Source organism: Acomys russatus, chromosome 26 (assembly GCF_903995435.1).
Source record: "Acomys russatus chromosome 26, mAcoRus1.1, whole genome shotgun sequence".
Taxonomy (NCBI): domain Eukaryota; kingdom Metazoa; phylum Chordata; class Mammalia; order Rodentia; family Muridae; genus Acomys; species Acomys russatus.
Window position 1 is genome coordinate 43,857,812 of NC_067162.1, and position 27,555 is coordinate 43,885,366.

The window sequence follows — 27,555 nt, forward strand, 5'->3', positions numbered from 1 at the left end:
CCTTTGTGGCCGTGCCAGGGTCCGGCCACCAGGCCCCAAGCCCCCGCGGGCAGTCCCCTGCCTCCGCTCCTGGCCGGCGAGGTGGGGGCGGCGGGCGCAGAGCACGTGGCTCGGGGTCCGGGGAGCCCCCCCTTACCCCCCGGCACTGGCGGTCCCCGCGGTGTCCGGGCCACGGGGCCGGCGGCGGGAGCGGCGCGCGCGGGCGGGCGCGGGCAGGGGGCGCGCGGGGGCGCGGCCGGGCGGGGGTCGGCGGGCGAGATGTGCGAGCGGGCGGCGCGCCTGTGCAGGGCCGGCGCGCACAGGCTGCTCCGGGAGCCGCCGCCGCAGGGCCGCGCGCTGGGCGGGCTGCTACGCTGGGTGGGCGCCAGGATGGGCGAGCCCCGCGCACCGCTCGTCCCCGACATCCCCACCGCGGACCCCGGCCCCGGGCCCGCCGCGCCTCGAGGGGGCACAGCTGTCATCCTGGACGTGAGTACGCGCGGGACCCTCCGCCGAGCGCAGCTAGGTGCCGGTCCGCACCCGGGACCCGAGCACCTTCTCCACCATCCGCTCCCTGATCGGTTCCGCATTCCCGCATCTTCTTCGGAGCGGAGCGCAAGCCCCAACTCATTGCCACTGGGGCGCCTGTCCCCCAACCCAGACAGCACGACCCTCTCCATCCCTTCCCTCTACTTTCCCTCATCTTCACATCCCATAGCTGGGGTCTCTTCTTCCCTCAGGGACAATCTGCCCCCAGCCCCAACTCCACCCGGACCCTCACCTCCATCCTCTTCCTCCACTTTCTTGCATTCCCCATATCCCCATCTCTGCTGAGGCTCTGGTCCGCACCCAGACCTAGGACTCAGTAGCCTTCCTCCATGTTCCCGCTTCCACTCATTCCATAGCCGGGACCCTACTCCACTCCCATCGCGGCTGGGGTGACTGTCCGCTCTCCCTCGCCCAATAGCCCGGACCCCTAGAGCTTCGGGGCAACTATTCTCCTCTTCTGGTCTTAACCAAAGCCTCTCACTTGAGCCCCTACGACTGGGATCAGAGCCCCTGAGCACCCCCAGCCCTCTCCTCTCTATCGCGGGTTTTTCCCTGCAATGATACTCCAGGACCAGCCCCAGGCACGGCCCCGAAGCACCGCTTCTCTATTTTCTGCTGAGTGAGGCCGCTAAGCCCCCGTGTTGTACCACTTTGCGAGTGAAGCCCCTTCCCCACCCGCTCTCTCTTCATAGAATCAGAACCATGGCCTGGACCAAGGAGTCCTCACCCCCCAGCTCTGCCCTGAGCAACTGTCTATCTTTCACTCTCTTCCTGCCACCCTCCCCTTCTTGTACTTTCCTCCTAACTCTTGGACCCCAGACTCACTCCTCACCCCACTAGCTCCCCATGCACCACAGCGCTCTCCCCACCCCCTTACCCACTACAGAGTGAGGGTGCCACGTGGATGGTAGAGGGCTGGTGGTCCATGCATGGGCTTCTGGGGGTTGGAACTGGTCCTAGAGGGGTGCCTTTACATGGTATGGGGTTCTGGGAGATTTGGGGTGTGCAAGCACATGTGCATGCATGTGTGTGTGTGTGTGTGTGTGTGTGTGTGTGTGTGTGTTCTCCAGCACCACACACCCCTACAAGTGTGAAGAGACTAGATCTCAGAACCCATAGGTGTGTCCCGGCAGAAGGGAGGTGGAGATATGGCTGTTCTAGTGCCTCTGTGAACACACAAACAAGAAGTGTACACACACACACACACAGCAGGATTCAGGCAGAGTCCAGAGTAGAGGTGGCAGCTTGGCCCTGGCCAGCTTCTCCCTCCACGGTTGCTGTTGTGTGCTGGCTAAGCCTCTGATTTTTCACCTGCAAAGGAGTAGGGGGAGAGTGTCATTTATGCTGGTTCTAGGAGCCACTTTACGTGGCGTCACTTGGGGCCACATCAACCTAGTCATTTCGACACCCAGGTCTTTTGGGGTCTGGGAGTACCCAGAGTGCACACAGCTCCCTTGTCCCATTACTCGTGGGGTGCAGGTGAGCCGAGGCACCTGTCCTTTGACTCAGGGATACTCGTGGGGGGTGGCACCTCCTGCCTGGCTTAGCAGCTCCCTCACAGACCTCGCTGAGTCTGGGAAAACCCAGGGAATTGGCCGACCATGGCATGCTGTAGGCCGAAGTTTTCTTCTGGATAAAGGGAGCCACTTTCTCCAGGGTTCTGGGACCATCAGCCCCACAGGGAGCTGGTTTAAAGGCCGGGCTGATTCTGTGGGGCCGGGATTAGACATCAGCTCCCTTTTCTATGAGTTGGGTGGTCTTAGCAAACACCTATGTCTTCGAGGAGCTGGCATTCCACCTGCCTGGGTTATGGCCTGGTCTGAGTGGGTTTTGGAAGCATCCTACAAATTATTAGAACAGCTTCTCAGCCCTGGACACCCAGCACCTGTCATCAACTGACCTTGAGGGATTCAAAGGTCAGCAAAGCATGGAATGACTTTGTCTCAAAGTGCAGGTCCCAGGTTTGTGCTGCTCCTCATCCCATCTCTTGCCAGTTACAACCAGAACATTCCTGCCTGCCTCTCCCCCATCCCATAATGACACCGTAATTCCTGTAGGCTGATCTTGTCACCAGGTTTCAAGATCACCTCCTTCAGAAGGAACCCAGGCAAGCCAGAGCAAGGGGGAGGCTGGTCCTGACAACGGTGGGAAGGCATGAAGCTCTCTCATGGCTTCTGAGGATGGCTGGGTGCAGCTGTGTGCTCAGCAGTGGGGGAGTCTAGCGGAATGAGTGTATATACACCTGCAGAGATGTCTGTGGGTGTGCATGAGTGTACAGCACAAGTGTGTGTGTGTGTGTGTGTGTGTGTGTGTGTGTGTGTGCGCGCGCGCACGCACAGCCGTGGGCAGGCTGGCAGTGCAGTGGGAGAGGGTGTGATGGATACTAAAGGGTGAGGAGGGCCTCTGCCTACTGTGGTCTCTCCATCCTGGGTCGCAGCCTAGGGGTCTCCTGGGGAAGTTTAGGCTTCCAAGCCTCACCCAAGCTGCTCTCGGGAGAGGGAGCTCAGCTGGGTCAAGAGGAGGCTGCTGAGGGCACCTTCCCAGATTCAGCCCAGATCTGACTCCGGCTCTCCTCTCTGCAGATTTTCCGCCGTGCGGATAAGAACGGTGAGTTTCCTGACAGGTGCTCCATTACCCACGCTCTCCGAGTCCTGTGCTTCCTGAGAAACAGTTAGAGGTGGGGACATGGATGACGATGAACCTGAAGGTGAAGAGCACAAGTCCAGAGGCCAAGTCCTCTCACTGCTCTGTGCCTCAGTTTCCCCCTTCTGTAAGCTGGAGGGGTAACAGCTGTCCCGTGTGCTGCCCTGAGCTTTGGGGCAAGGTGAAGAGATGTGGGTGACCTACAGACACTTCAAAAGAGCACTAGAGAGCAGTGTGTCCATCCATGAAGGAAGTACGCATGAGGCCCCTGTCTGTCAGCTGCCTCAGAGGCCCTTCCCAAGTATGTTTGAATTCAAGGCGGCTCTGGCCTTATCCAGCTCCCAGGTCATTCCTAGGAGCCATTGTTGACTGCCCCATGAATTGTGGGGCGGGATGGAGCTCTTTGGGATATGACATGACAGGGGAACAGGCTTGGGCTGGAATCACTGCAGAGTGGTGTTGCATCCTCCCAGGCCTCGGAGTGGGGTGAAGGGCCACCTGCAGATTCCACATGGGGCACAGGGATATAGGGAGATCAGGTGGCACTGCAGGTGTGAGAGCGTTATGCGGAGCCTGCACTATCCAGGGAGAGAGGCCTGGCTCCCACCCTCAACACAGGTTTCAGGCGTGTCAGCCTCTAGTGGGCTTTAGACAGTACCCCCCTGATGCCTGCTACTCCCACGGGCTGGGATTTTGGCTTTGTTTTCCCTAGTGAATTCACTCTGCCCAGAGCACAGCAGGTCCTCTGCCTTTCCTCATGAGAACAAGGCTGAGTGTCCCTGCGAGGCTCTCTGTGGCAAAGAGCAGCTTGGCTGTGGTGGACACGGGGTAGCCAGTTTCCAGGGGAAAGCTAGAGTGAGAGGTCTGACTGGCAGCCCAGGGTATCAGCCTAGAAGACTGGCATTGACAGCTGGCAGAGGGGTGAGGACCAGCCAGCCTTTCCATCCAGGGCTACGTATGTGGCGGCTCACAGGCTCTTGCTATTTGAAAGGTCACTGCAGCAGGCTGGGCTTCTGCTCATTAGTAGTGCCACCTGCAAACAGCCCCATTTAGGTCGTTGGCAGAGGTGATGACGCTCCAGGACAGCTTGTCTTCTCTAATTGGACCAGAGGCTAAGAGCAGGATATTTTTCCTCTTAATAGTGTGCTCATTAGGCTTGAGGCTACCACCCAAGGCGAATGTCAGAAGGTTTGTGATCAGAGAGGATCTGCAGACCATGTCTTCCACCTTCCTGTTCTCTCTGGGCACAGAGGACACTGAGGAGCCATCCATGATAAGCCTGTGGAAGCAGTAAGAGGGAAGCTTGACCCAGTATTGGCACACCCCATGCTGTGCCTCAGGCAGGCATGACTAATCGATTACAGCACACATTCATTGAGTCTAGTATTGGCCTCAGCTTTTCCATGCAGCCCAGCTACTCCATGAAAGATGGAGCCGCTGACTACCCCTCGCCAAAAGCGTGGGGGACTGTGCTGGCACCTACCATGTGGCACAAAGTCCTGCTCTAGGCTAGGTTGGAGATCTGAGCTCAGACTGCAAGGTAATTTAAGGAAGAACAGAATAAAGGGACTATTCATCCCCTTTCCCAGAGCTGGGGCCTGGGGTCAGGGTAGGGAGTGATTGCTGATGTCAGGTTAAGCATGTTACTTAAATAGTGTCCATGTCAGGTGACTGAGCGAAAAGCAGAAAGGATGACAGCCTAGTAGAGAGCATGCAATTTAGCTTCCATTGTCTCTGTCGGCTTGGGATTACCTGTCAGGAAGGCCTCGGACTGACAACTGGGAGTTTGTCAGCTGAGGCAGTCGTTCCGGGAACAGGCTGTAGGCTACCATGTGCTCTTCTAGGAGACAAACGGCCACTTGCTTTCTTGCCTGTTCGTTGCAGATGACGGGAAGCTGTCCCTGGAGGAATTTCAGCTCTTCTTCGCAGACGGTGTCCTGAGTGAAAAGGAGCTTGAGGGCCTCTTTCACACCATTGACTCAGACAACACCAAGTGAGCCCGGGCTACTGTGGGGCGCCCTGGGGCTGTATAGGCGCCTCCCTTCTCCACTGTGCCCAGGTTTTGTTTAAGGGCAAGAGGCCTGGAGCTCCCGCTAATCCGACCAGTCAGATCTCTTTGGCCCCCACTGCCAGGCTGAGTGAGTCCTGTGTGGGTGTCTGCCACAAAGTTCGTTTTTTCTGGGCCACCTTGGCCGAGCAGGGAGAGAGCCCCTGGACTTGATGCAGGACACACAAAACTGACGGGACATTGGCAGTGACTCTGTCTGCTATAGCTCCATTCCGTTCTAATCCCAGTGCTACCCCAGAATCTGCTTTCTAAGATTCTGTCCCCGTGAACCCCCCCATCCCAAACCACCCTGCAATGTATATGAATCCTAACTCTAGCCTGAACCCCAATTCTGACCTTGGAGCGAATTGATTTTTTTTTTCCCTGCAACCCAATCATGACTTGGACCTGTAGCTCAGTCTCGCAGGACAGCTGGCCTCCAGGGCTAGCATACATGTGCACCTACCCATGCTCTCAGGCCCCTCACCCACCTCTGTAAATTGCTCCTGAATTCTGCCTGGGTGGATTAGAGCCACCTGGTCACCCTCCTCTGCCCCACTCAGGAACTGAGAACAAAAGTTTCTAGGGGTGCTAAGGCAGGTTGGATCACTTGGGGGCCCGAGACTTAGTGATGATGTAGACAGTTACTACCAAGCCAGTTTGCAGGCTTGGTACCCCAGAGCTGAGGCTGGAGACCTGACAGGCTGTAATTTTCTGAGGAATGCCACTGCAAGAGTGACTTGGGTCCTCATAGCAGAGCAGGGGACACTGTTTCCAGGCCACATGAGGGCTCATGGCGTCTCTGCAGCCTCCTGGACACAAAATTAGTTACATTCTCACTGAAAGCCTCAGACGTCAGGCTAACGAGGTGGAGGAAGAGATGGTGCATGCCTGTAATCCCAACATTCAAGAGGCAGAGGCAGGGGGATCTCTGAGTTTGAGATCAGCCTGGTCTTTAGAGTGAGTTCCAGGACAGCCAGGGCTACACAGAGACCCTATCTTTAAAAAAAAGTTGTCAAAGTTGACCTGGAGGTTGGAGTGGGAGAGAGTGGACTGACTTTAGGGGAGGTCAGAATTCTGAAAGCCTTCTGTATCCCTCCCTCTAGTATTCCCAGAAGTAAAAACCTCAAACGTTAATCAGCCCCTTGAGGTGCTAAGCATTTCTGACCCAGATGCCTTACACATCAGAGGCAACATTCCAGGCTGTCGGAGAAATCCCAAAGCAGTCACCAGCCTTGGAATCTACAGAAAAAAAAATTTACCCATAGGTATTGCTGTGGAACATGGGAGCCACCAAATGTAGTCCTAGGCCCAGAAAGGAGAAGACATCAGACCCCACACAGACCCTGCCTGGTCCCTCTTCTGCAACGTCTGGTGCTGATGCCTTCACACACATCCCCGAAACCCCAAGCAAGGACCAGATCCCCTCTCTGCTTTGCCTTAAGGAGTGATGCCCCGGCCTAGAGTGGAGGCTGAGCCAGGGTCCCAAGAATCCCAGGAAGAGCAGTGGTATTGTTTTGACAACCTGGGATAGTCACAGCCCACCTTACATCCCTTTCCACCTCCCTATTCCCAGGCTCAGCACCCCACTAGTCCCACCTACTTGTGATGCAGCCCATAGACTTTGAGAGAAAGTTTGAGCTGCCAAGGTATGGTGACATAGGTGTGTGACCATAGCACTCAAGATGCTGAGGCAGGAGTTTGAGGTCAGCCAGGATTACATAATGTAACTTTGTCTCAGAATAAGGGGGGAAAAAACCAGAACATGGTGAACAGGCAGGTGGCTCCTTTATAAAGTGGGGCTCATAATACCAGTGCCTAGGATGGGTGGGGGTGTGCACGGCAAGTGTTTTAAGGATAACACAGAGGGCCGGAAACAAACCCGCTGACTTTCTCTCCCTCTCCCTATTCTGTCCCTCCCTTTACAGCCATGTGGACACCAAGGAACTGTGTGGTAGGTACCTGCATCTACAGCAACCACAGTGGGAGTAAAAGTACCCAGAGGAAGGCAAAGCAGTGTGGACCTAGGTGGGGCTGGTGGGAGGGCCCCAGGGGGAGGGGTAGAATCTTCTATGACCTCTGACCTTTGCAACCTTCTTCCCCAGATTACTTTGTGGAGCACATGGGAGACTACGAGGATGTCCTGGCCTCCCTGGAGACTTTGAACCACTCAGTCCTGAAGGCCATGGGCTACACCAAGAAGGTTAGTGGTGCCCTTAAGAACCTAGGACCCGAGTGCCAGTTGGTTCTAGATTTTTCTGATTGTTGTTGTTCAAAGGTATCTGGATTTGCAGTGACAGATGGTGGCCAAGGATAGCCCTATCCTGTAGGGTGTGTGTCAGAGTGTGAGGGCCTTTCCCACGGTCAAGCCTGGTCCTGAAGTGGAAACCTGCCAAGGGCAGGAATCTCTGAGTGGTTGATTGGCTCTTGAGAGGCAGTGCAGACCTAGGGATCTTGAGGTGCAGATTTAGGGTGTATCTATCTGAACTTGACCCAGGAGTGCAATGGTGTCTCCTGAGTGGCTGGCCCATGTGCAGTGGAGGAAGACCTAGCTGGTCTGGTCTGTTACCAGGTTGAAGGACTGGAGTCTCACTTTCTCTGTCTGTGAAGTGGGAACGTCTTATCTTCCAGACCTTGAAGGAACCGAAGGAAGTTGGTCCTCTAAGCTGCTGAGCGTAGGGCTGCATAGATCACCACCACCTCCCTCAGCTTCTCACATGCAGCCCGCGCCCTGCCTGCAGCGACTGGAAAGCCCCTTCTTCTGGCCGTGCACCCAAACCTTGCCTCACCCCCCCACACACACACACACTCAGCCACACTGTCCTTCTGGTGTTGCACTGTCAGGGGTCTTGCTGTTTGCAAGTATTTTAAGGCCCTGTAAGAGCTACTTTCAAAGACTGTTCATCATTGCAGTCTTGGTGACAGCCTCGGTGGTCCTCTGGCAGCTGGGGCATTAGCAGGGTGTGCTAGACAAATGGTTTCAGCCTGCTCTGATGTCGCCGGCTGCAAGACAGAGGGGAAAATGGACTGTGTAGCAACCCCCTCCTACCTGGGAGCAGAGCCCTGTCTCAGTAAGGCTGGAATGAGGCATTAGTCCCACATAGTGGTCCACCTGCGCTTCCATCATGGCCATCAGAAGCAGAACCTCATCATCCTTGAGGGAGAGGGGCTGAACTCCTCCCAGGAGGCTCAGCCCAGCCTTAGCCATAGTACCGCAAGGACCTTGCACACATGGCTTCATGTGGACATGGTGGTGGCTTCAGGTGATGCGGGAGCATCCTTACAGGGCCTGACAATGGTGGCTGATTTTTATGGTGGCTGATTTTTGCCCCTCTTCTTGGGTATCTCCTAGGTGACCTGTTTGCCGAAAGGCAGCTTGCTGGTGATCCTTAATGCTTCCCCCTGTGTGCTGGCCAGTTTTAGTGCCAACTTGACATATAAGCCAGAGTCATCTGAGTTGATCTCAGTTGAGAAACTACCCCCAACAGATTGTCCTGTGCGGGAGCCTGTGGTGTTTTCTTGCCGGATGGTTGATGTGAGAGATCCCAGCTCACTTTGGGTGGTGCTACCCCTGGGATGGTGGCCTTGGATGCTGTAAGAAAGCAGGCTGAGAAAACCATAGGGAGCAAGCCAGTAAGCTGCACCCCTCCATGGCCTCTGCGTCAGTGCCTAAGTTCTCTCAGTGGATAATGACTTGGAAGCATAAGCTGCAATACACCATTTCCTCCCCAAGTTGCTTTTGGTCATGGTGTTTATCACAGCAAGGTCCCTGGTTACTCTGATTTCTGATGCAGCAGCCTCTGTCTTGGTTAGCTGGGCTAGTCTCCTGCATGCTGGCTAACGTAGGCTCCTCTGGTGACGCTGATGCTTGCGGCATATTCCCCAGATCCTAACACATTACAATGACACCAGGCCCCAGCTTTTCAAGTGCATCTCTCCCCTAATTGCAATATTAATGCCAGCTCTTATTTTAGAACTCTCTTCGGTTCAGACTGTACAAAAAAATGTTTTCGCCTTACGCTTTGTTCCATCTCGTCTTGGGTGATGGCAAGGAATCCGCTCAAATGCCTGCAGGATTTTTTTTTTTTTAAATGATCAGATGATTTTGCCTCAGCTATCGATGGGTGGATTCTATTTTTAGGTTCTCTCATATTGAATAGTCGGCGCTCTGTGATGAACTCTCGTCAGAGCGTCATTCTTTCATCATCTCTCACTTAGTTCTGTCACCTACTGGGTGTCTTCTCTCTGCATCGGGAGTTGAGGTGGGACGATGGCCTGAGAAGCGAATCATATGGCTGGACATCTTGCGTGTGACTCACCATCCCTGGAAGTGTCCTTTTTTATTTCTACTCAAAAAGAAAATTTATTCAGAACTCTTAGGTCAAAGGGCTAAAAGGGTAGGGGCTCTCGTCATAGGGCCTAGTTTATTTTGTATGAGGTATCTTGCCTGCATGTGTATCCTGTGTGCCTGGAGCCTATAAGGAACCAGAAGAGGGCATTGGGTCCCCTGCACCCAGAGTCACAGATGGTTGTGAGCCACTATGTAGGTGCTGGGACTCAAACCCAGAGTCTCCTGTCAGAACTCTTAATCACTGAGCCATTTTTCCAGCCCCTAGGACAGGCCGTTTACAGCCAACCCTAATTTTAGTCATCTCCTCTTCAGTGTGTGCACTTTAGTATGCTCTTTAACAAACCTGGGAATGTTCACTTTGTGATCAATTATGTACTGCATGTTCGTATGATTATTTTTAAAAGTCTAAGCCATTGTTTGACCAAGACAGACAATTCATGCAGAAAAGAACAATAAAAAGTCCTTAGGCAGTTGTGAGGTTGGGGCTGTCACAGTCTCAGAGCACTTCAGAACCAGCCCCATTTCCTCCAAAGTTTATCCCCCTCCCTTCCCTCCCTCCCTCTCTTCCTCCCTCCCTTACTTCCCCCCCTCCTGCCTCCCTTCCTCTCGCATCTCTGGCCTCTCTCCTCCCTCCTTCCCTCCCTCCCTATCTCCCTCCCTCCCTCTCTCCCTCCCCTTTCACTACCTTCCATCTCTCCCTCCCTCTTCTCTCTCTCCATCTCTCCCTCCTCTTTCCCTCTTCCCTCTCTCCTCCTCCTTCTCTCTCTCCCTCTCTCCCTCCCTCCTTCCCTCTCTCCCTCTCTCCCTCCCCCTCTCTCTCCCTTTCTTTTTTTCATTTTATTTGTTGACACCAGATCTTACTGTATAGACCAGGCTGGTCTCTAACTCACCATCCTTCTGCCTCCGCTTCGTTAGTACTGGGACTATAAGCATGTGCCATTTCCAACTGCTTCATACGTTTTAAAAATCATACATTTGACAGTGTTTTCTATTTTAATTAGCTGTTTCTCATAATCAGCCCCAGACACTAATTTAATATGTGTGTTATGTTTTGTAATTTATTTGTGCTTCTTATTATTATAGTTCTTTCCTCTGTTGGGTTGGGTTCATTACCATGGCTGGTCTTTTTTTTCCCTCTGGGTAAATGGAATGCTTTGATTAATATGAAATTTTGAAATGCAGAACACTGACCTTTGGTATTCCCATGGCCACCACAGACGTTCCCAGGCAGTGTCTTTGTCCCCAGCATCTTCTGAATTCACTGTGTTGTGATAAAGACGGGTGACCAGGAAGCTTCCTTCCCCGTCATATCCTGTGTGGACCCATCTATTGCTGCATGACATTTAGTCAGAGAAGTGTAAGAGGGACATTAGATGTTCCACAGAACACAAACCTGAAAATAGATGTCATGTCTTTGCTGGGAAATACATACAGCTGCTGATACGTACTTTTTGAAAAGACAAAGCTGGTCTCTTCTGCACGTGACAGTGACACCTCAGAGATGTTATAGCTGGCTTTGGAGAAGTCAAAGAACAAGAACACATACGTGTGTGCGTGTATGTGTGTGTGCATGCGTGTTGTTTCTTTCTTTCCACAACCATGAGTCCTGGGGATTGAACTCAGGTTGTCAAAATTGACCACAGGAGCCTTTGTCTGCTGAGCCAGCCAACTCACTGGCCCTTTTCCCTGCTTATGATTTTCCAGTTCATCTTGCTTGTGGGACAGCAGAAAGCTAACTTCTCACACTAAATGGTATCTTGTCATTTAATTCTTGTTTTTCAAATGTTTTTTATCTTCTATAAATTTTTATCTATTTTGTTTGGTGCATTTGGACTTTTATTGCATTTTTTTTTTTTTATTATATCAGATAGTATATTCAGTAAAGCAAAGTTCTGAAAACAAACTATGAAGTGCCAGGGTCAGATCACTGTTCACCCAGACCCTCAAAGATGGAGAAGGTTTTGGTGGATGATTCTTGCAACTTTTTAATGTGTAGCTCTTTTTTTGTTTTAAATATTTTTTCTGGTACTCAGAGTCCAAAAGAGGGGGTCAGATCCCCTGAAACTAGAATTATAGAGGGTTATAAGCCACCCTGTGGGTATCTGAGCCTTCTGAAGAGCAGCTAGTGTTCTCAATAACAGAGCCAGCTCTCCGGCCCCAGTGTTTTGTTTTGCTTTGTTTTGTTTTGTTAGAGACAGGGTTTCTCTTGGCTGTCCTGGAAATCACTTTGTAGACCAAGCTAGCCTCAAACTCACAGCCATCCACTTGCCTTCACCTCCCAAGTGCTGGAATTAGAGGTGTGTCTTAGTTTGAGTTACTGTTGCTATGATGAAATACCATGGCCAAAAGCAACTTAGGGAGGAAAGGGTTTATTTGGTTTACACTCCACATCACTGTCCGTCATTGGAGGAAGTCAGGACAGGAACTCAAGCAGGGCAGGAACCTGGAAACAGGAGCTGATGCAGAGGCCATGGAGGGTGCTGCTTACTGGCTTGCTTCCCATGTCTTTCCCAGTCTGTTTTTGTTTGTTTGTTTGTTTTGTTTTGTTTTGTTTTTTAATAAACCCAGGGGTGGCAAAGCCTACAACAGACTGGACCATCCCACATCTATCACTAAGAAAATGCCCTATAGGCTGGCCTCCAGCCTGATCTCATGGAGACATTTTCTCATTTGAGGTTCCCTCCTCTCCGATGATTCTGCCCTGTGTCAAGTCGACGTAAGAGTACGGAGCACAAGGCGTGTGCTGCCACACTTGGCTCAGAGCGTCGCTTCAAATCTTCCTGCTTGAATTTACTAATTTTTCATTTATGATTGGGTGTTTTAATTGATTTCTAAGATTTTACTGTTATAAATATATTCATTATATACACATCAAACTGCAACTGTGACCCAGTGGGTATAGATATGTTCACTCTTTACTCTATTCTTTTGTTTGTTTGTTTGTTTTTCAAGACAGGGTCTCTCTGTGTAGCCTTGGCTGTCCTGGACTCACTTTATAGACCAGGCTGGCCTCGAACTCACAGCGATCCACTTGCCTCTGTCTCCTGAGTGCTGGGATTAAAGGCGTGCGCCACCACGCCCGGCTTCCTTACTCTATTCTTAAGGACCCATTATCCGACCTGGGGGACTACTAGGCTAAAGACTATGAACAGGAGGCTGGAGAGATGGCTCAGAGGTTACAAATGCTTGCTGCCCTTCCAGAGGACCTGCGTTCAGTTCCCTGCCTACGGCCTCTTCTAACGCCTTCCTGCAAACATATAAAAACAAGAGGAAAGTCTTCAAAAGAATACAAACAAGTTTAATGGAGACCTTCGCACCCACCAGCCTAGCTACTCCCCAGGTTTAGGCAGGAGGGCTGTCACCAGTTCCAAGCCAGCCAGAGCCCCTGTCTCAAAAAAAAAAAAAAAAAAAAAAAAAATCAAACCTGATACTCAGCCTACTTGCTTTATGTAACAGCTGGGTCCCTGTCCCCAAGGTTAGCACGGCTCACAGCAACCTCTGTAATAACAGGCTGGCCGCACACGGCGTCCTCCGCCTCCTTATCTCTTGTGTGTTTTCTCATTTAAGCTCTAGCGTTCTGGCGGGATTGCAGCTGGCCCTGTCTGCCTGATTGAGTGTGATTACAGAACCTTGTGCTCCCTCTTCTCGCTGCAGAGCCTTCACTGCTCTGATGGGGTGGGCCCCGGCTGCCTCTTTTTTAATCAGCTCCTGAAGGGTGCCTGCGCTGGCCTGGGATGGTGGTGGGGGGGGGGGACTGTGGCTGCCTTTCTTCCTTAGGAGGGTTCCATCTCCGCTGACGGCTCTTGCTCTTCCTCAGCTGCGTGCAGTCTTTCTTCGCCTGTTTTACACTCCTCTTCTTGACAGTCTGCTCCGCTTCATTGATGACGACTTGGGAGATAAAAAATCTTGGCTTTCATCTTGCTAGTGGCTTCCGAAGCTGTGCGCGTGGTGACATGCACATTGTAACATCAGCATGTGGGGGGCAGAGGCAGGTGGAGCTTTGTGAGTTCAAGGCCAGCCTTGTCTACATAGCAAGTGCAGGCCAGCCAGGGCTACACAGTAAGACCCTGTCTCAAAACACACACACACACACACACACACACACACACACACACAGAGAGAGAGAGAGAGAGAGAGAGACAGAGAGAGAGAGAGAGAGAAATCTCTAGAAGTATCCTCAATCTTATTCTTATCCTTAGATCATTACAATCCTTTTCTATCCACTTTGGGAACGAGGGAATATTCTGAGACAGGAAGATAGGGTCTCAATAGTTTACCAACTTAATCTGGACATTGTGACGGCGGCTCAGCTGGTCAAGGAGCTTTTCTACCAAACACCCTGAAATCAACGCCCAAGACCCACACGTTGGAGAGAGAGAACAGACATCCGCGGGTTGTCCTCTGACCTCCATCACGGGACATGCACACAGTCACAAACATACCCGAAGCTACTTGCTCACACAGCTTCCCTCGTGTGTGTGTGTGTGTGTGTGTGTGTGTGTGTGTGTTGGGCGGGGGGGGGGGGGCGGGGGGTGGCTTTCCCTCTGGCTCAAGCCTAGATGTTAGGGGAGATTCTCTATCGTTGTCTGCAGAGCCATCTGGCAAATTTGAGTGTTATGCAGGACCCAGGATGGCTCCTACCATCCTGCAAATAGCTTTATCACAGGCGCATGCAGAACGGCCTTCTGACCCTTCCACTGAGGAGCTCTTGGCAGAGGAGAAAAAGGTTCTGTCTCCATTGTCCCCGCCCCCCCGACACACACACACACACACAACCTAGAGGGTGGCCTATCTTTGGAATTCACATTTCTTGCATTTACTGACTGCCTTATCAGGCCCTGGTCCAATTGTTGGGCAAATACATCCCACTCCTGGCCTCCTCAGAGCCTTTCTAGTAGCCTTTTTTTCTTGGGGGGTGGGGTGGTGGCTAAGGTGTGTGTGTGTGTGTGTGTGTGTGTGTGTGTGTGTGTGTGTGTGTGTGTGTGTGTTTACCATGCCATGTCCCTTGCTCATTTGGAGGTATTCAGGTGTCAGCGTCCGTTGCTCTCTAGGCCACGGGTGGCATCAGGTTGTTAGAAAGGCAGCCAGGAGATGCTTATACCTCGAGCAAAGATGCTTTCTCCTGCAGGGTTTGCCCACAGTGGCCCTGAGCCAGGCCTTGGGACAGAACGTCCACATTCCTGTTCTCGTCCTGTGCCGCCCCCCACGCCTTGTTCCTCGGGCTCTATGTCTCCCAATGTATAATTATTGCTAATTAATTCCCCGTCAGAATGATGGATAGTTTAATTTGCTTTCCTTGAGAGCCTTGTTTTCCCCTAGCCTTGCCAGGGTCTGGGCAGAGTTCCAGTGTGCAGGGAGAGGGGTGGTTCCAGAGGGGGAAGGTCTCAGCAGTTGAGGTCCAGCGCCTCTCCCCAGTGCTGGTTACCCTCGTTGATCCCAAAAAGCCAAGCTTCTCCCACCTTCTCTGCAACTGTTTGCAGAGGCGGGGATCTCAGTGAGGGATATCAGTGCTGGCCTTGCCAGGAGAGGCTCTGCCATGAATCTTAGGGTGGAGTCTGCAGAAAACCCCCTCCCCCTCCTCACTCCAGAGCGTGTTCCTCACCATGTGCACCTGCCCACCGCTCTGCTTCCCCCACTTTTGTCCTCCCACTCCCCTGAGCACAGACTTCAGGGGATTTCCTTGGGAGCCATCTAACCCTCTTGGCTACATTGATTCTCTTCCGTTATTTGTCTGAATAACAACATGAAGACTCAGGGGCTCAGAAGGAAAAGAGAACAGAGGCCTGAGGCCATCTCTCCTGGTGCTTTCTGTCCACTGCAGCAACAAAGCCACCGCCACCCATGATTGCCAGCAGTATCACCTTACCGTCATCACCACCAGCATCATCACCATTACTAACACCGTCACCACCATCATAACCGTCATCACGAACAACTCCATTGCTGTCATCATCATCATCACTGTCATCACCACCCCCACTATCATCGCCATCACCAGCATCACCATTACTAACACCATCACCATCATAATTGTCATCACCAGCATTTCCATTACTGTCATCATCATCACCACCATCATCGTCACCAGCAACTCCGTTGCCATCATCAGTTCACTAACACTGCCGTCACCACTGTTATCACTGTCATCACTGTTACCACCTTTATCACCGCAGCCATAGTTTCCTGTCTGTCCTGTGGTGGACACTGTGCCCACTATCTTATACACATCTGGTACTGGTGCGTATGATGTAAGATGGTGCCACCACTCTCTGGGCTTCATCTGAGTTGATCCAGATGAAACCGGAGGTCTAACTCTGAATCTGGGGACCCTGTTGCTATACTCCGCAGCTTCTAAAATGCAGGGCCACACAGTGCGAACCAGAGACACCAGCCCAAGGCTCTTCAGCCCCTGTGCCAGCCCACATCCAGGTTCTCTCCCAATGCCCCCAGGTGTATGAAGGTGGGAGCAACGTGGACCAGTTTGTGACCCGCTTCCTTCTGAAGGAGACAGCCAATCAGATCCAGTCGCTGCTCAGCTCTGTGGAAAGTGCTGTGGAAGCCATCGAAGAACAGACCAGCCAGATCCGGTGCGTCAGCAAGACATATTGGGGGTACTCAGAGCAGCCTCACTCTTCACGCACCTCAGATCTGGGTGACCTTGGGCGAGTTGCTGCACCTCTCTGTGCACCCGACCCCCAATCTCACCAACCACAATATGAGGATAAACCTAGGACCTAGTACCTGACTGAGGCTTACATGGGGACAGAACATGCTTAGGAGAATGGCTGGTATAGGACATGAACCACGGAGACCCATAGGTCTTACCACGGTTCTCCTTGTTCACACAACAGTGTCCTGATCCCTGGCCCGCTTCTGTGTTACCTGGAGAGCTGGGGAGGTGGAGGGATTTACTGAAAGCAGGGTAGGACCAAACTGATGCAGAAGGAGACTCTGATGAGGGGTGAAATTCAAAGTGTTGCTCTTTTGGTCTCTGGGTACACAGGCAGGCACCCCAGGGGGCTTCTCGTGTGCACTGTGGGTGTTGTGTGTCTGGTGCCTGGCCTGGGACTCTTTAGTCTTTCCAGCTAAGACGGGCCTGCTCAGCTTTGAGCCCACCTACATGCTGCCTATAGCTGGCTGAACAAACTCCCGTCTGCTAGGAGCGCTAAAGGGGAAATGGGACACCCACACACAGGAGGGTAGCTGCCAGGAAGCCCATATACCCATGGGCTAACCAGCGTCAGCTTTCTTTGTATACAACTTTAGGGTGCCTGGCAGAGAGTCACAGTGTGGCCAGGATGATCTTTTGCTGTGGGGGTGGGACTTGAGCAGGTGTCATTTGGACCTTTTGCTGTGGGGGTGGGGCTTGAGCAGGTGTCATTTGGATGGTGAGGACCTGAATCAGACAGGCTTGTGAGGGGTTTTTTCTTTTTTTTTTTTTTTTCCAATGGTGAGTAATTCAATGAGGGTGTTTTCTTTCCTTTTTTTTTTTTTTTTTTTTTTTTTTTTTTTTTTTTTGATTCATTTATTACACTTCTGTCTGCATGTACACCTGCACACCAGAAAAGGGCACCAGATCTCACTATATAGATGGTTATGAGCCACTACGTGGTTGCTGGGAATTGAACTCAGGACCTCTGGAAGAGCAGACAGTGCTCTTAACCACTGAGCCACTTCTCCAGCCCCTTGTGAGGGGTTCTTAATGACCCTGTTGCCAAATACATTTGCTGTCAGCACTTAGAAGGGCAGATGATGACTGCATATTTGGGCAGCCTTGTGATACAAGTCCCCAGTGTCAACAGCCACTATTCTGGGGACAAACAGCTTTCCCATTATTGATTTATTTATTATCATCTTAATCAAACTTACCCCTTTTCTCCTGTGTAGAAAGATAGCAGCCTTCAGCAGTTTTCCTGGCTGCCTTCCTACGCTACGTGGCTCCATCCATGGTTCCACCCGCCCGCCCCTACCGGGAGAGGGTAACTCTGGGGTGTCAGTGCAAGGAGTGGGTGGTGTATCTTGATGGGAAATCTGTTCCACACCCACAGGTACCTCAAACTGCCCCGTATCTCAACATTTTTGGCTCCAGACCCTGTGTTCCTCGGGGCTACCCCGTGTCCCCACCCTGGAGCAGCCCCTAAGGGTGCTGTGTTCCCGGAAAAAGCTGCTATATAGATCTTGTTGCTTGAGGGGCCTCCCACTCAACTCTTCATGGTCTGAGGGACACTGAATTTGTTGCTGGTTTGTAGAGATGTGATTGACAGTTTAGAGCCTCCACTAACAGTGTCTCCACAGGGGGAGCTGAACCTCAACATGGGAGACTTGCTTACACTTTCAAGGGTCACAGGAGACAGATTTCAACTGTGCTGAGGGGTTCAGAGATGGGGGTGGATTGGGGGGTTGTCCACCACACACCCTGCTGACTGGTATGCCCGTAGTCAGTTTTGCAAGCTCTCCTTCATGCATAAGGAACTGCCTAGTCACCCTGCATTTTTGGAGACCCTGTGGTCAGGGCCCAGTGTGCCAGATACGTACACAGGTTGTGTGCACAGAGGAAGGACACATGGGACAAGAGACGGGGAGTCTGGTTCAGAGTTTTTTCTTGCTGCCTTGTTGAGGGGTGTGGGTGGGGAGGCATCTCACTGACACAAACCCAGGCCTTCCATCCCAGAAGTCACTCCTCAGGACAGCAGCCTCTACTGAGGGAGGCAGGGAGGAAGATATAATGTCTCCTGAGCCCGGGCCCAGACTGCACTAGCTGGAAGCTATGAACTATGAGGCCTCCTGACAGGCGCCTGGCCCAGCCTTACCTCAGCCATAGAAATAAGCCTGTGGGGCACAGGGCCTGGGCTCTAGAGTCCCAGCATGGAGCTATACCCCAGCTGGCCACATGGCCTTGGCCAAGTCACCTGCCTTGTGGGTCCTGTTTCCTCCTCTGAGAAAATGAAAGCCACTCTGTAGCTGGGCTTAGGTAATTTGTGGGTTCTAACTTTTCCCACTCTTTATCTCCCCCCACCCTTGTTTCACCCCCTCTGTCACTCGATACAAGAATAGAAGGGGGGAGAGAGCTCCGATTCTAATTTCTTGTTTCCTCTTTGAACACCACTATTAAAAAAACCGTAACCAAGCTCCAACCAACAACCACCGGTCATACCGATCAGGACCCTAGCATTTACGGACCCTCTGAACATTTCCCAGAATTCCAAAGGCAGAAACTATCTGCAGCTGGCAAGACCACACCTCTGCTAGAGCACGGGGGCAAATCGCAGTCAGCTGCTGCAAAGCAGCCCCATAGCCTCACAAATGGCATTAAAACAAAACCTTTTCTTTACAATATTTCTGTGTTGGTTTTTTTTTTTTTTTTTTTTTTTTTTTTTTTTTTTTTTTTTAAAGAAGCCAAAATTCCAGGATTCTCACTACACCATTCTGCCCATCGTGCAGGCGTGGGGCCACAAGGGCAGATCCATGCACATTTCAGGACACGGTCAGAGCTTTGTGTACTTCAGTGCACAGTAAAGGTAGTAACGGAGAGGCCGTGGTCCCGCAGTTGCCCTCATCAATACTTTTTCTGTTTCTGCAGACAGGACCACTGCAAACCCAGCCACGGCATCACTGAGAGCCGCTACGGTGGCCCCACTCCTCCCTACATCGTCAACCACAAGCCTGTGGCCCCGGAGCCAGTGAAGAGCCTGCCTGTGGGTGAGCGAGCATCAGTGGGCACTGCCCTCCATAGGGACCTGAGTAATCTGCACTAGGGCCTAGCCTGGGAGGTTGGGACTCAGCCTCCTAGGATGGCCCTGCCCACCGCCAAGGTCTCTTTCTTTCCCAGCTACAGGGGAGACAAAGGAGGAGGGGCTTGAGGGCCAGATAAGCCGGTTGGCCCAGCTGATTGGGAGACTGGAGAGCAAGGTAGGCCCGCCCCACCCCCATCTCTCCTTTCTCCCAGCCCTGTCCACTTTAGACCTTGAAGGGAAGTTGAGACACTCTAGTGGGTTGTAGAGAGCTGGACTGAGGCCATGGTCCTGACTGTGGGAGGACAGGCAGCATTCCTGGTGCAGAGAGTGACCAGCAGGGTCTTGTGATTATGGACGTTTCCAAGAAAGCTGGCTCCACCACCGGAGGTAGGGAGGAAAAAAAAAAAAGCAGGTGGGAGTGGGAACCAGGGATGGTTCAGGGCAGATTCCAAACAGGAGAATGTTGACAACGTAGTACAGCCCGGAAGTGTGGAGCAGACCAGCCTATACAGAGACACTTCTAGGGACGTTGTGCGACTTAACAGTACCCGAAAAGGGGCTTGCAGGTGGGCAGGCTCAAGTGTTCCTCTGTTGGGGCTGGGTTTCTCCTATTTTTTAAGTCAGTGCCTTACCCTCTCTGAACCTGAAAGCCCTGCTCTGACGACTGGGAGACAGTGTTCCAAGTGTCACCAAGGCGCTGGTGGCTCAGGTCAGAGCCTGCTGTCCCAGTTAGTATCCAATATCAGAAGCCAGGCGTAGTGCGCACTCCTTTAATCCCAGCACTCAGGGAGGCAGAGGCAGGCGTATCACTGTGAGTTCAAGGACAGCCAGGACAGCCAAAACTACACAGAGAAATCCTGTCTCAAAAAACAAAAACAACCCCCCAAAAAAACAAACAAAAAAAGCATCTAATATCAGCCATGTTAGTGTTGCTAGTCACCCTTTCCCAAATTCCCCACACGTGTGCGTGCAGGACTCCTACACACCTGCCTACACCGAGCGACAGGTGTGTCAGAGCCCTGAGATTGAGGTAACATTTCTTCTGTTTTCCTTTTTTTCTTTTGCAATGAGCGCTGGTATTTAGCGGAGCTTGGGGGTTCGTTCTGAGGGACTCATGGGAGTAGATCATGGGCCTTCTCAATGGGAGTAAAGACAACACAGTCCAGAACTGTATTGCCAGCTGCAGGGCTGTGGCTGAAGCGGGGGTACCCCCTCCCACACTCCCTTTTAACCCTGCTGCCCGGAGTGAGAGCCGCGCGCGGTGGGGACCTTGTGCCCGGTTGTCATAACAACTCAGCGGGGGCCCCAGGAGGGAGGCGCTTTGAACCTTATTTTTAGTACCCTGGTCGCCCTAACAACCAGGCTTGCTGGTAACCAGGAGCACCTAGGCGTCCTGGAGATGGGGCGGGGTCCTCCGAGGTCTCTGATTGGCCTAAGCATAAGCAGGGGCCAGTTCAAGCCAGTTCCAGGCTCCACCCCTAGCTGGCCAAGCAGCGCCTCCAAGTGTGCCTGCAGGGCCAGGGTCGGCCCTGGGGCAAGGGGAATGGAGGGGTCTGGGTACTTCTAGAGTCTCTCCATCTGACTGTGGAGAGGCCAAAGGGTTCCTGGTGGGGCCCAGCCTTCCAGGAGCTGCCCCCTGTGCCTCTTAAGAGCTCGAACGTGCAAACGCATCTTGGCCACTGGACACTTTCTTGAGTCGTTTGGGCAAGAAGTCAAGGCTGAGGATGTGATTCAGAGACCACTGCCCCCACCCCGCCCTACTGCTTTCTTTACTGGTGGATGTGGCTCTTGCGGTCTTTTGTACAAGCTGCTTGGCACCTCCTGTCCTGGGGCAGAGTAGACAGGCTGGGAGGCAGTGATTGTTGAAAAAGGATGGATTTCTGCCACATGAGGGAGAGACATGGTTTAAACCTAGACCCTAATGCTTAGCCCATTGGGGAAACCTTTGAGGCCTAGGGTCCTGTGCTGTGATACTGTGATGAACGAACACCAGTGTGTGCTTGGGTGCCGGGTACTGGTGACCCGCAGAGCTAGCACGGCTTCTGTGTTTCTGGAAGCGCACAGAAGGTAGCAGCTGGCCCAGGGAGGCTGGGAAATAAAATGTCTATGGAAAGCTTTAGGGCTTTGGGGGAGGCAGTGTGCAGGCCACCCCGTGCAGCCCATGAGTTCACAGGGAACCCGAAGTCACCACTAGGGGTGAGGTATGTGAGTGAGGGAGTCTTAGGGCTAAAACGGTGGTTTAAAAAATAAAAAAGGTATCCTGACTTAAGGCCCCCTGAGTGCCTGTTACTAAGATTTCCCTGTCCTAGCCACATACCCCAAGTTTATTGGGGCCCTGACCTTCCCAGTGCTTCAGAGGCCTGGACCTTAACAAACTCTCTGCCATTTCCCTGCCTCAGATTCCAGGGTCCTCTGTGAGGCTTCTCTCTGCCTGGGAGCTAAGTAGCTTTGTCCACTAGGCCTTACCCTGGGAGCCCCACTTCCAGCCTGGGACTTCTCAGAAGCCCCTGGCACACTGGGGCAAGGGCTATAACTATAGGGGCATCTGGTGCCCCATGCTCTGGGTGCTGTCTTGGGAGCCTCCCTGGAAATGGTCTACATCCCAGGTGCCCCATGCCTTGGGGGCCTCCCTGAGTCCCAGACACCACTGTGTTTTGTTCCAGACTCTCTGGTTTGACCTGCAGCAGCGCCTCTCGGATGAAGAAGGCACCAACATGGTGAGGCCCTCTCTGCCCCTCTCCTCCGCCCTGTTCCCCCAGCCCTCTGAGGAGCTGTGTAGCTCCAGGTCTTTAGCCACCTTTCTCTGCCCTCCCTTCCCCAAGGGGCATGGTGAGAACCGAGGCTCCAGGACTCTGATAAAAAAAAAGCATTTCTTCTGGCCCAGAGCAAGCATCTGGCCCGTTCTGTCATCAGGCTCTCGGTGGGACTCCCTGCAGCCTTCTTACCGCCCCATGTGTGGAGGCCCCAAGGGACCTTTACCCATTTGGTCTTGTCTCCTTTAGCTGATTTTTCACACGTAAGGCTAAAAAGTGTGGAGGTTGTATTTTGACCCTGTTGTCTTGATCTCTCAGAAGCAAGGGTCCAGGCTAGCAGGATTTGGACTATGTCCACATGGCTGGGGAAGGGCCTGGCATACATGTTCACACCCACTTTGGCTCATAGCACCTGCAGCTGGTCCGACAGGAAATGGCCGTGTGCCCTGAGCAGCTGAGCGAGTTCTTGGATTCCCTGCGACAGTACCTCCGGGGCACCGCTGGAGAAAGGAACTGCTTCCAGTGAGTGAACAATGGTTTTCTGCGGGGCTTGGGGGGGGGGACAGGGGGGAAGGGGGGCGGTGACCAGGGCCTCTGGCTGGCAGTGGCAGAACCTGGCAGAGCCAGCCCTCCCCTAGGGGAGGTACATGACAGAGAAGCTTGAGAAAGTGGGACTCAGTTCCATCCTAGCTGTAGGAGGAAGTGGGTAAGTTCACCCCCATGCCTGGGTTTATTCATCTATCCAGCAGGCTGTGTGTGTGTGTGTGTCTGTGTCTGTGTGTCTGTGTGTTAGGAGGGTAAACAGAATAATGTGCTGGCCGAGGCAGGTCCGGCTCACACTCGGCTCACCCAGTGCGACCACGGTTGCTCACACAACACAGCACCTGCTTGATTAAGGAGAGACGCTATAGCCTCTAGGAGGGTCTTCTGGAATGCAGGTCACCTGCCCCCACCCACTCCTGTCCTGCTACCCTGGGAAGCTCAGCAAGGTAGAGCAGTGGCCACCAGTGAGGCATATGCAATACCGAGGGTGAAGGCGTGCCAGGGGCTGTGGGCTGGAACAGTGTCACCGGGAGCCAGGTTGGTCCTATCTTCTGCATATAGACTGAGGAGTAGCTGGGCTGCTGGGAGAAGCCACATACTCAGGCAAGGAGGAGATCCCTGATTTGACTGAGGATGGAGAGAGAAAGGGCAGGGCAGGGGATGACTCTGCCTTTGGGCTTCACAGACTTGGTAAAGGATCAGCCCACCTATTGCATGGGAGAGGCCAGATCACATAGGCACACTGTCTGTAGATGCCACCTCGGCTTCTTGGTGCCTGTGGGTATGCCACGATATCTCTCTGGAGGTCCCCAGTGAGGACACGGTTCTGGGAGGTGGTGTGCAAACAGTTGATTTTTTTTTTTTTTTTTTTTTCCTGTTGCTGGGGTTGAATCAAACTCTGGCAGGCGCTGGATACATGCCATCGCAGTAGCATCCCAGTCTTTGTCACGGTTTTTTAAAGGAAGACAGGGAAGAGAGCTCCACCCTGTACTCCCGCCACCCCTTTATCCTCACCTGGGCCTTCCTGGTTCTGTTGCCTCTCCCCACCGGCCCTTCTTGAAGGATGGGACCCTGGGACAGGATCTGTACATCAGTGCACAAGGCTTCTCTTCCTATTGTGTCCTCCCTCCCCTGGCCTGCTGTGCCTTCCTGCTGGAAGTTCCCTCATGAGAGGCCATCCTGTGGTAGCCACACTTCTATGGACCCAATTGTCCATGACAACCTTTGCTGTGCCTAGAGAGACACCAGAGCAGGCACCTGCACTGGCTGGCATAGGGCCACGGGCTAAGGCTGGCAGGTACCCCCATCTACTTAAGAGCCCTGAGCTCTGCATGTGATCCTAGGCTGGCACATGTCCCACTGTTTCACTCCTGAATGGCTTGACTTGGAATCACACAGCTTTCACCCTATTGTCACTTCTTTGAGGGGCTCAGGGGCACTTCAGCCACATGGGGGGTGGGGTGGGAGGAAGGCATCCAGAGGCCAAGAGGAGCTGGGGGACAGGGACAGCACTAAGTGAGCCATGGACTCCACCAGAGCTCACACATTCCCACCATGGCCCCAGCCACCAGGATCTGCCCCATCTGAGATGGAGCGACATAGCAGGGCATTCAAGGGCCATGCCTGGGATGCAGATCATTCAGGCTGGGAATGGTACCTCTCGGAGCTTCAGTTTCCTCTTGTCAGCTAGGTGTTTTTTAAGATTTATTTATTTATTGTGTATACAGTGTTATGCCTGCATGCACTCCCGAAGAGGATTATCAGACCTCATAGATGGTTCTGAACCACCATGTGGTTGCTGGGAATTGAACTCAGAACCTTTGGAAGAGCAGCTGGTGCTCTTAACCTCTGAGCCATCTCTCCAGCCCCATCAGCCCAGGTCTTCAGGGTAGAAAGAGGCAGGAGAGCGAGTAGGGCACAGGCTGGGTGCTTTGGTTTAAAAGACAGCTGTTTTGTGTGTAAATATCCATGAGAGTATGTGTCTGTAGGTCAGAGGTCAATCTTGGGCGGGTGTTCAGGGAGGTCTGACTTAAGGTTTCTATCGCTGTGATGGACCACTATAACCAAAGACATCTAGGGAGGAAAGGGTTTATATTCCATTTGTCCTTCTATCACAGTTCGTCATAAAAGGAAGTCAGGACAGGAACTCAAACAGAGCAGGAGCTGATGCAGAGGCCATAGAGGGGTGCTGCTTTTTTTATAGAACCCAGGACCACCAGCCCAGGGACCATACCACCTACAGTAGGCTGGGACCTTCCACATTAATCACTAATTCAGAAAATGCCCTCCAGTCTTGCCTACATTTTAGAGGCATTTCCAACTTTCAGATGACTGTAGCTTGTGTCAGTCTGACATGAAAAAAATAAAACAAAAAACGAGCCAGCACCAGGTCAGAGGACAACTTGCAGGGGTTGGTTCTCTCTTCCACTATGTAAGTCCCAGGACTCAAACGCAGGCCATCGGGCTATGTTTTAAGCACTTTTACCTGCTGAGCCATCTTACTGGCCCCTGACATTGTTATCTTGAGGCAGGATCTTCAGTTGTTTTCACATAGATCCTGGGAGTTGAACTTAGGCTTTCACAGTCATGAGCAGACTGAGCCGTCTTCTCCCAACCCCCACCCAGAACAGAAACTTTAAATGCATTTAAACTTCTACCTCTCACTGTGGGCCATGGTGCTGAGCCAGGTGGCCTGATGGCTGCCCCTGAAGTCATTGTGGTCCCTGGCGTCTCCAGCTGCCATTGCCCTGTGGAGGACCATTTGACCAGTATTTGGGAAGAAAGAGGTCGAAGACGGTGGTGTGCATCTGAGGGCAGTGGGCAGCTGCTGCCGGCCACAGATGTGCGCGTCTCTTCCCTGCAGCGTTGCCGCGGTGAGGATGGCGGACGGCCTGACCTTTGTCATCTATGAATTCTGGGAGACAGAGGAGGAGTGGAAGAGGTTCGTGCAGCCCTGTCCTTACCCTATGCCAGGATGTGGGGGCGATGGTAAGGTGGGGCTGACTATTTTAAGGCTCCTGTTCCTTGACCCTGAGGACCGTCAGAGGAGAGGATGGGGGAGGATGGTGAAGAGCCCGGCTTCTGGTTGCAGAGACTTCTAGACAAGCACCCTTTCGTGGCCAGCTTGTGGCTCACGCCCAGCTGCAGCAGGGCTCTTAGAGCAGAGATTCACATGTATGGTGCCATAGCGAGAGCCGGCTGGCGTCATGGTGTCACTAAGGACTCAGTTTCCCACATCCTCCCTGCCCTGCCAGCATGTGCCTGTGTCATCAAGCGCTGGGTCCTGGAGCCTTGGTGTCAGGAGAGCAGCTGAGTATCCTGGGACTGGCCACAGGCTACTGGGTTGGTTCAGCCCAGGGACTCTGCTGGCCTTCCCAGATGGAGGCACAGTACCGCGGCGGTTTCTAGCTCCCTGTGTACAACCCTGTCACACAGGAAGGACGGGGGGGGGGTCACTTTTGCCCCACTTGAGCTGTGGGACTAAGGACCCAGGTGCTCCGTAGAGTTGTCAACACACAGGGCTGGCTCTCAGACACAGGGCCTCAAGTCTCCTGGGGCTGCAGCGCTATCCCTTGATGCTGCAGCTAATTGGGAGCCTGCCTGCATGGATGATCACAAGGTCACAGCCCCCTCTCCCACACAGAGCAGGACTAGACCTGAGCCCACACCTAAAGTTCCCCTCATCCCCAGCCCGCCCCCTCCCCCCAAGCCTGAACTCATCTGTGGTCCTGGCTTGCAGGCACCTGCAGAGCCCTGTATGCAAGGCCTTCCGACATGTCAAGGTTGACACGCTGAGCCAGCCTGAAGCGCTCTCCCAGATCTCCGTGCCAGGTAGAGGGCCATGGACAGAGCGGCCACTGGGGTCAGGGTGGGGGTTCTTAGCAGCACCAACCACCCCGAGCAGGAGCCTAGACCTAAGCAGGATCCTAGACCTACAGGGACTTTTTGTCTCACTTACTGCCATCAGGAATCCTAGTCCAGATGCAAGCTCCAGACCCAAGGCTTATTGTGTAAACAGGGACAGGGTGAGGCCCGGGCACCACACGGGGTCTGATCAAAGACCACTCCCATATGGCCTAAATGAGAAATATGGGGTCACAAAGCCTGGCATATTCTGCCCAAACCCTCTGTGCATGGCCATCTCAGCCCCCAGGGAAGGGACACTGATGCCCATAAACCCAACCCCTGACCACTTCTCTCTCTCTCTCTCCTGCTTCCAGCTGCCTGGTGCACCTCGGGGCGAGACTGACCCCTCCCGAGGCCCTGTTAAGGAGCCTACTGCTGCCCCCCCCTCCCCTTCTTGTAAAGGACAATACCCCTTTTTTAGACACTTTGGTAAACAGCTGTCTTTTCAATATACTAATAAAAGGACGCATACTTCTCCCTGCTGTGGCACGGAGGAGGCCCCTCCCCCTGGCGTCCCCACACCTGACTTGACCTGGTAGAGTATATTGCTGTGATGCTGGCAAGGCTAGAGTTAGCAGGGATAGAGTCTAAGACTGGCCTTCAACCAACAGCTTCCCACCCCAGCCAACCTCTGGCCTCCCTGACTCTTACTAGCTGAGGCCCAGAAGGGCCCACCTCCAATGGAAAGGCTTCTTCCTTTACCGCCCCCCCCCCACTCCTCTGTGATGGCCCTCTACCTAGTAGGAGCTGTGAGACCCTGTAGTACCCAGTTTAGGCTTGGGTAGAGCCCAGGTCCCCCAGCACCATGCTAGGACTACAGCCACCAAATAAAGTCTGATTAGGAGCAATGTGTGTCATGTCTCTGTCCCATTTCTAGCTGAAGACAGAGTAGGGGAAGTAATTTGGGCAGCACAAAGCCAGCTCTCCCAGAGCCTCGGTGTTCCTAGTTGTCAGTGGAGCGATGGTATCTTGACAAGTGAGTCTGGGTAGCCCCTGGGTTACCTCAACTGTAGCAGTTCACTGGAAGGGTGCAGTGGAGCTGGAGGGTCA

The 27,555-nt window shown here is 53.0% G+C and overlaps 1 protein-coding gene across 1 annotated transcript; it reads left to right on the forward strand.

Moving 5' to 3' along the window:
- Nucleotides 1–258: 258 nt before the first annotated feature.
- Necab2 (N-terminal EF-hand calcium binding protein 2) lies at nt 259–27,351 on the forward strand. Its single transcript, XM_051169159.1, has 13 exons — nt 259–468; nt 3,111–3,135; nt 5,056–5,164; nt 7,147–7,172; nt 7,324–7,421; nt 16,020–16,156; nt 19,150–19,268; nt 19,399–19,478; nt 21,967–22,020; nt 22,466–22,578; nt 25,463–25,540; nt 26,339–26,430; nt 26,820–27,351. The coding sequence occupies exons 1-13, from the start codon at nt 259–261 to the stop codon at nt 26,846–26,848; spliced, it is 1,170 nt and encodes a 389-aa protein (XP_051025116.1). The 3' UTR covers nt 26,849–27,351.
- The last annotated feature ends 204 nt before the right edge of the window (nt 27,352–27,555 follow it).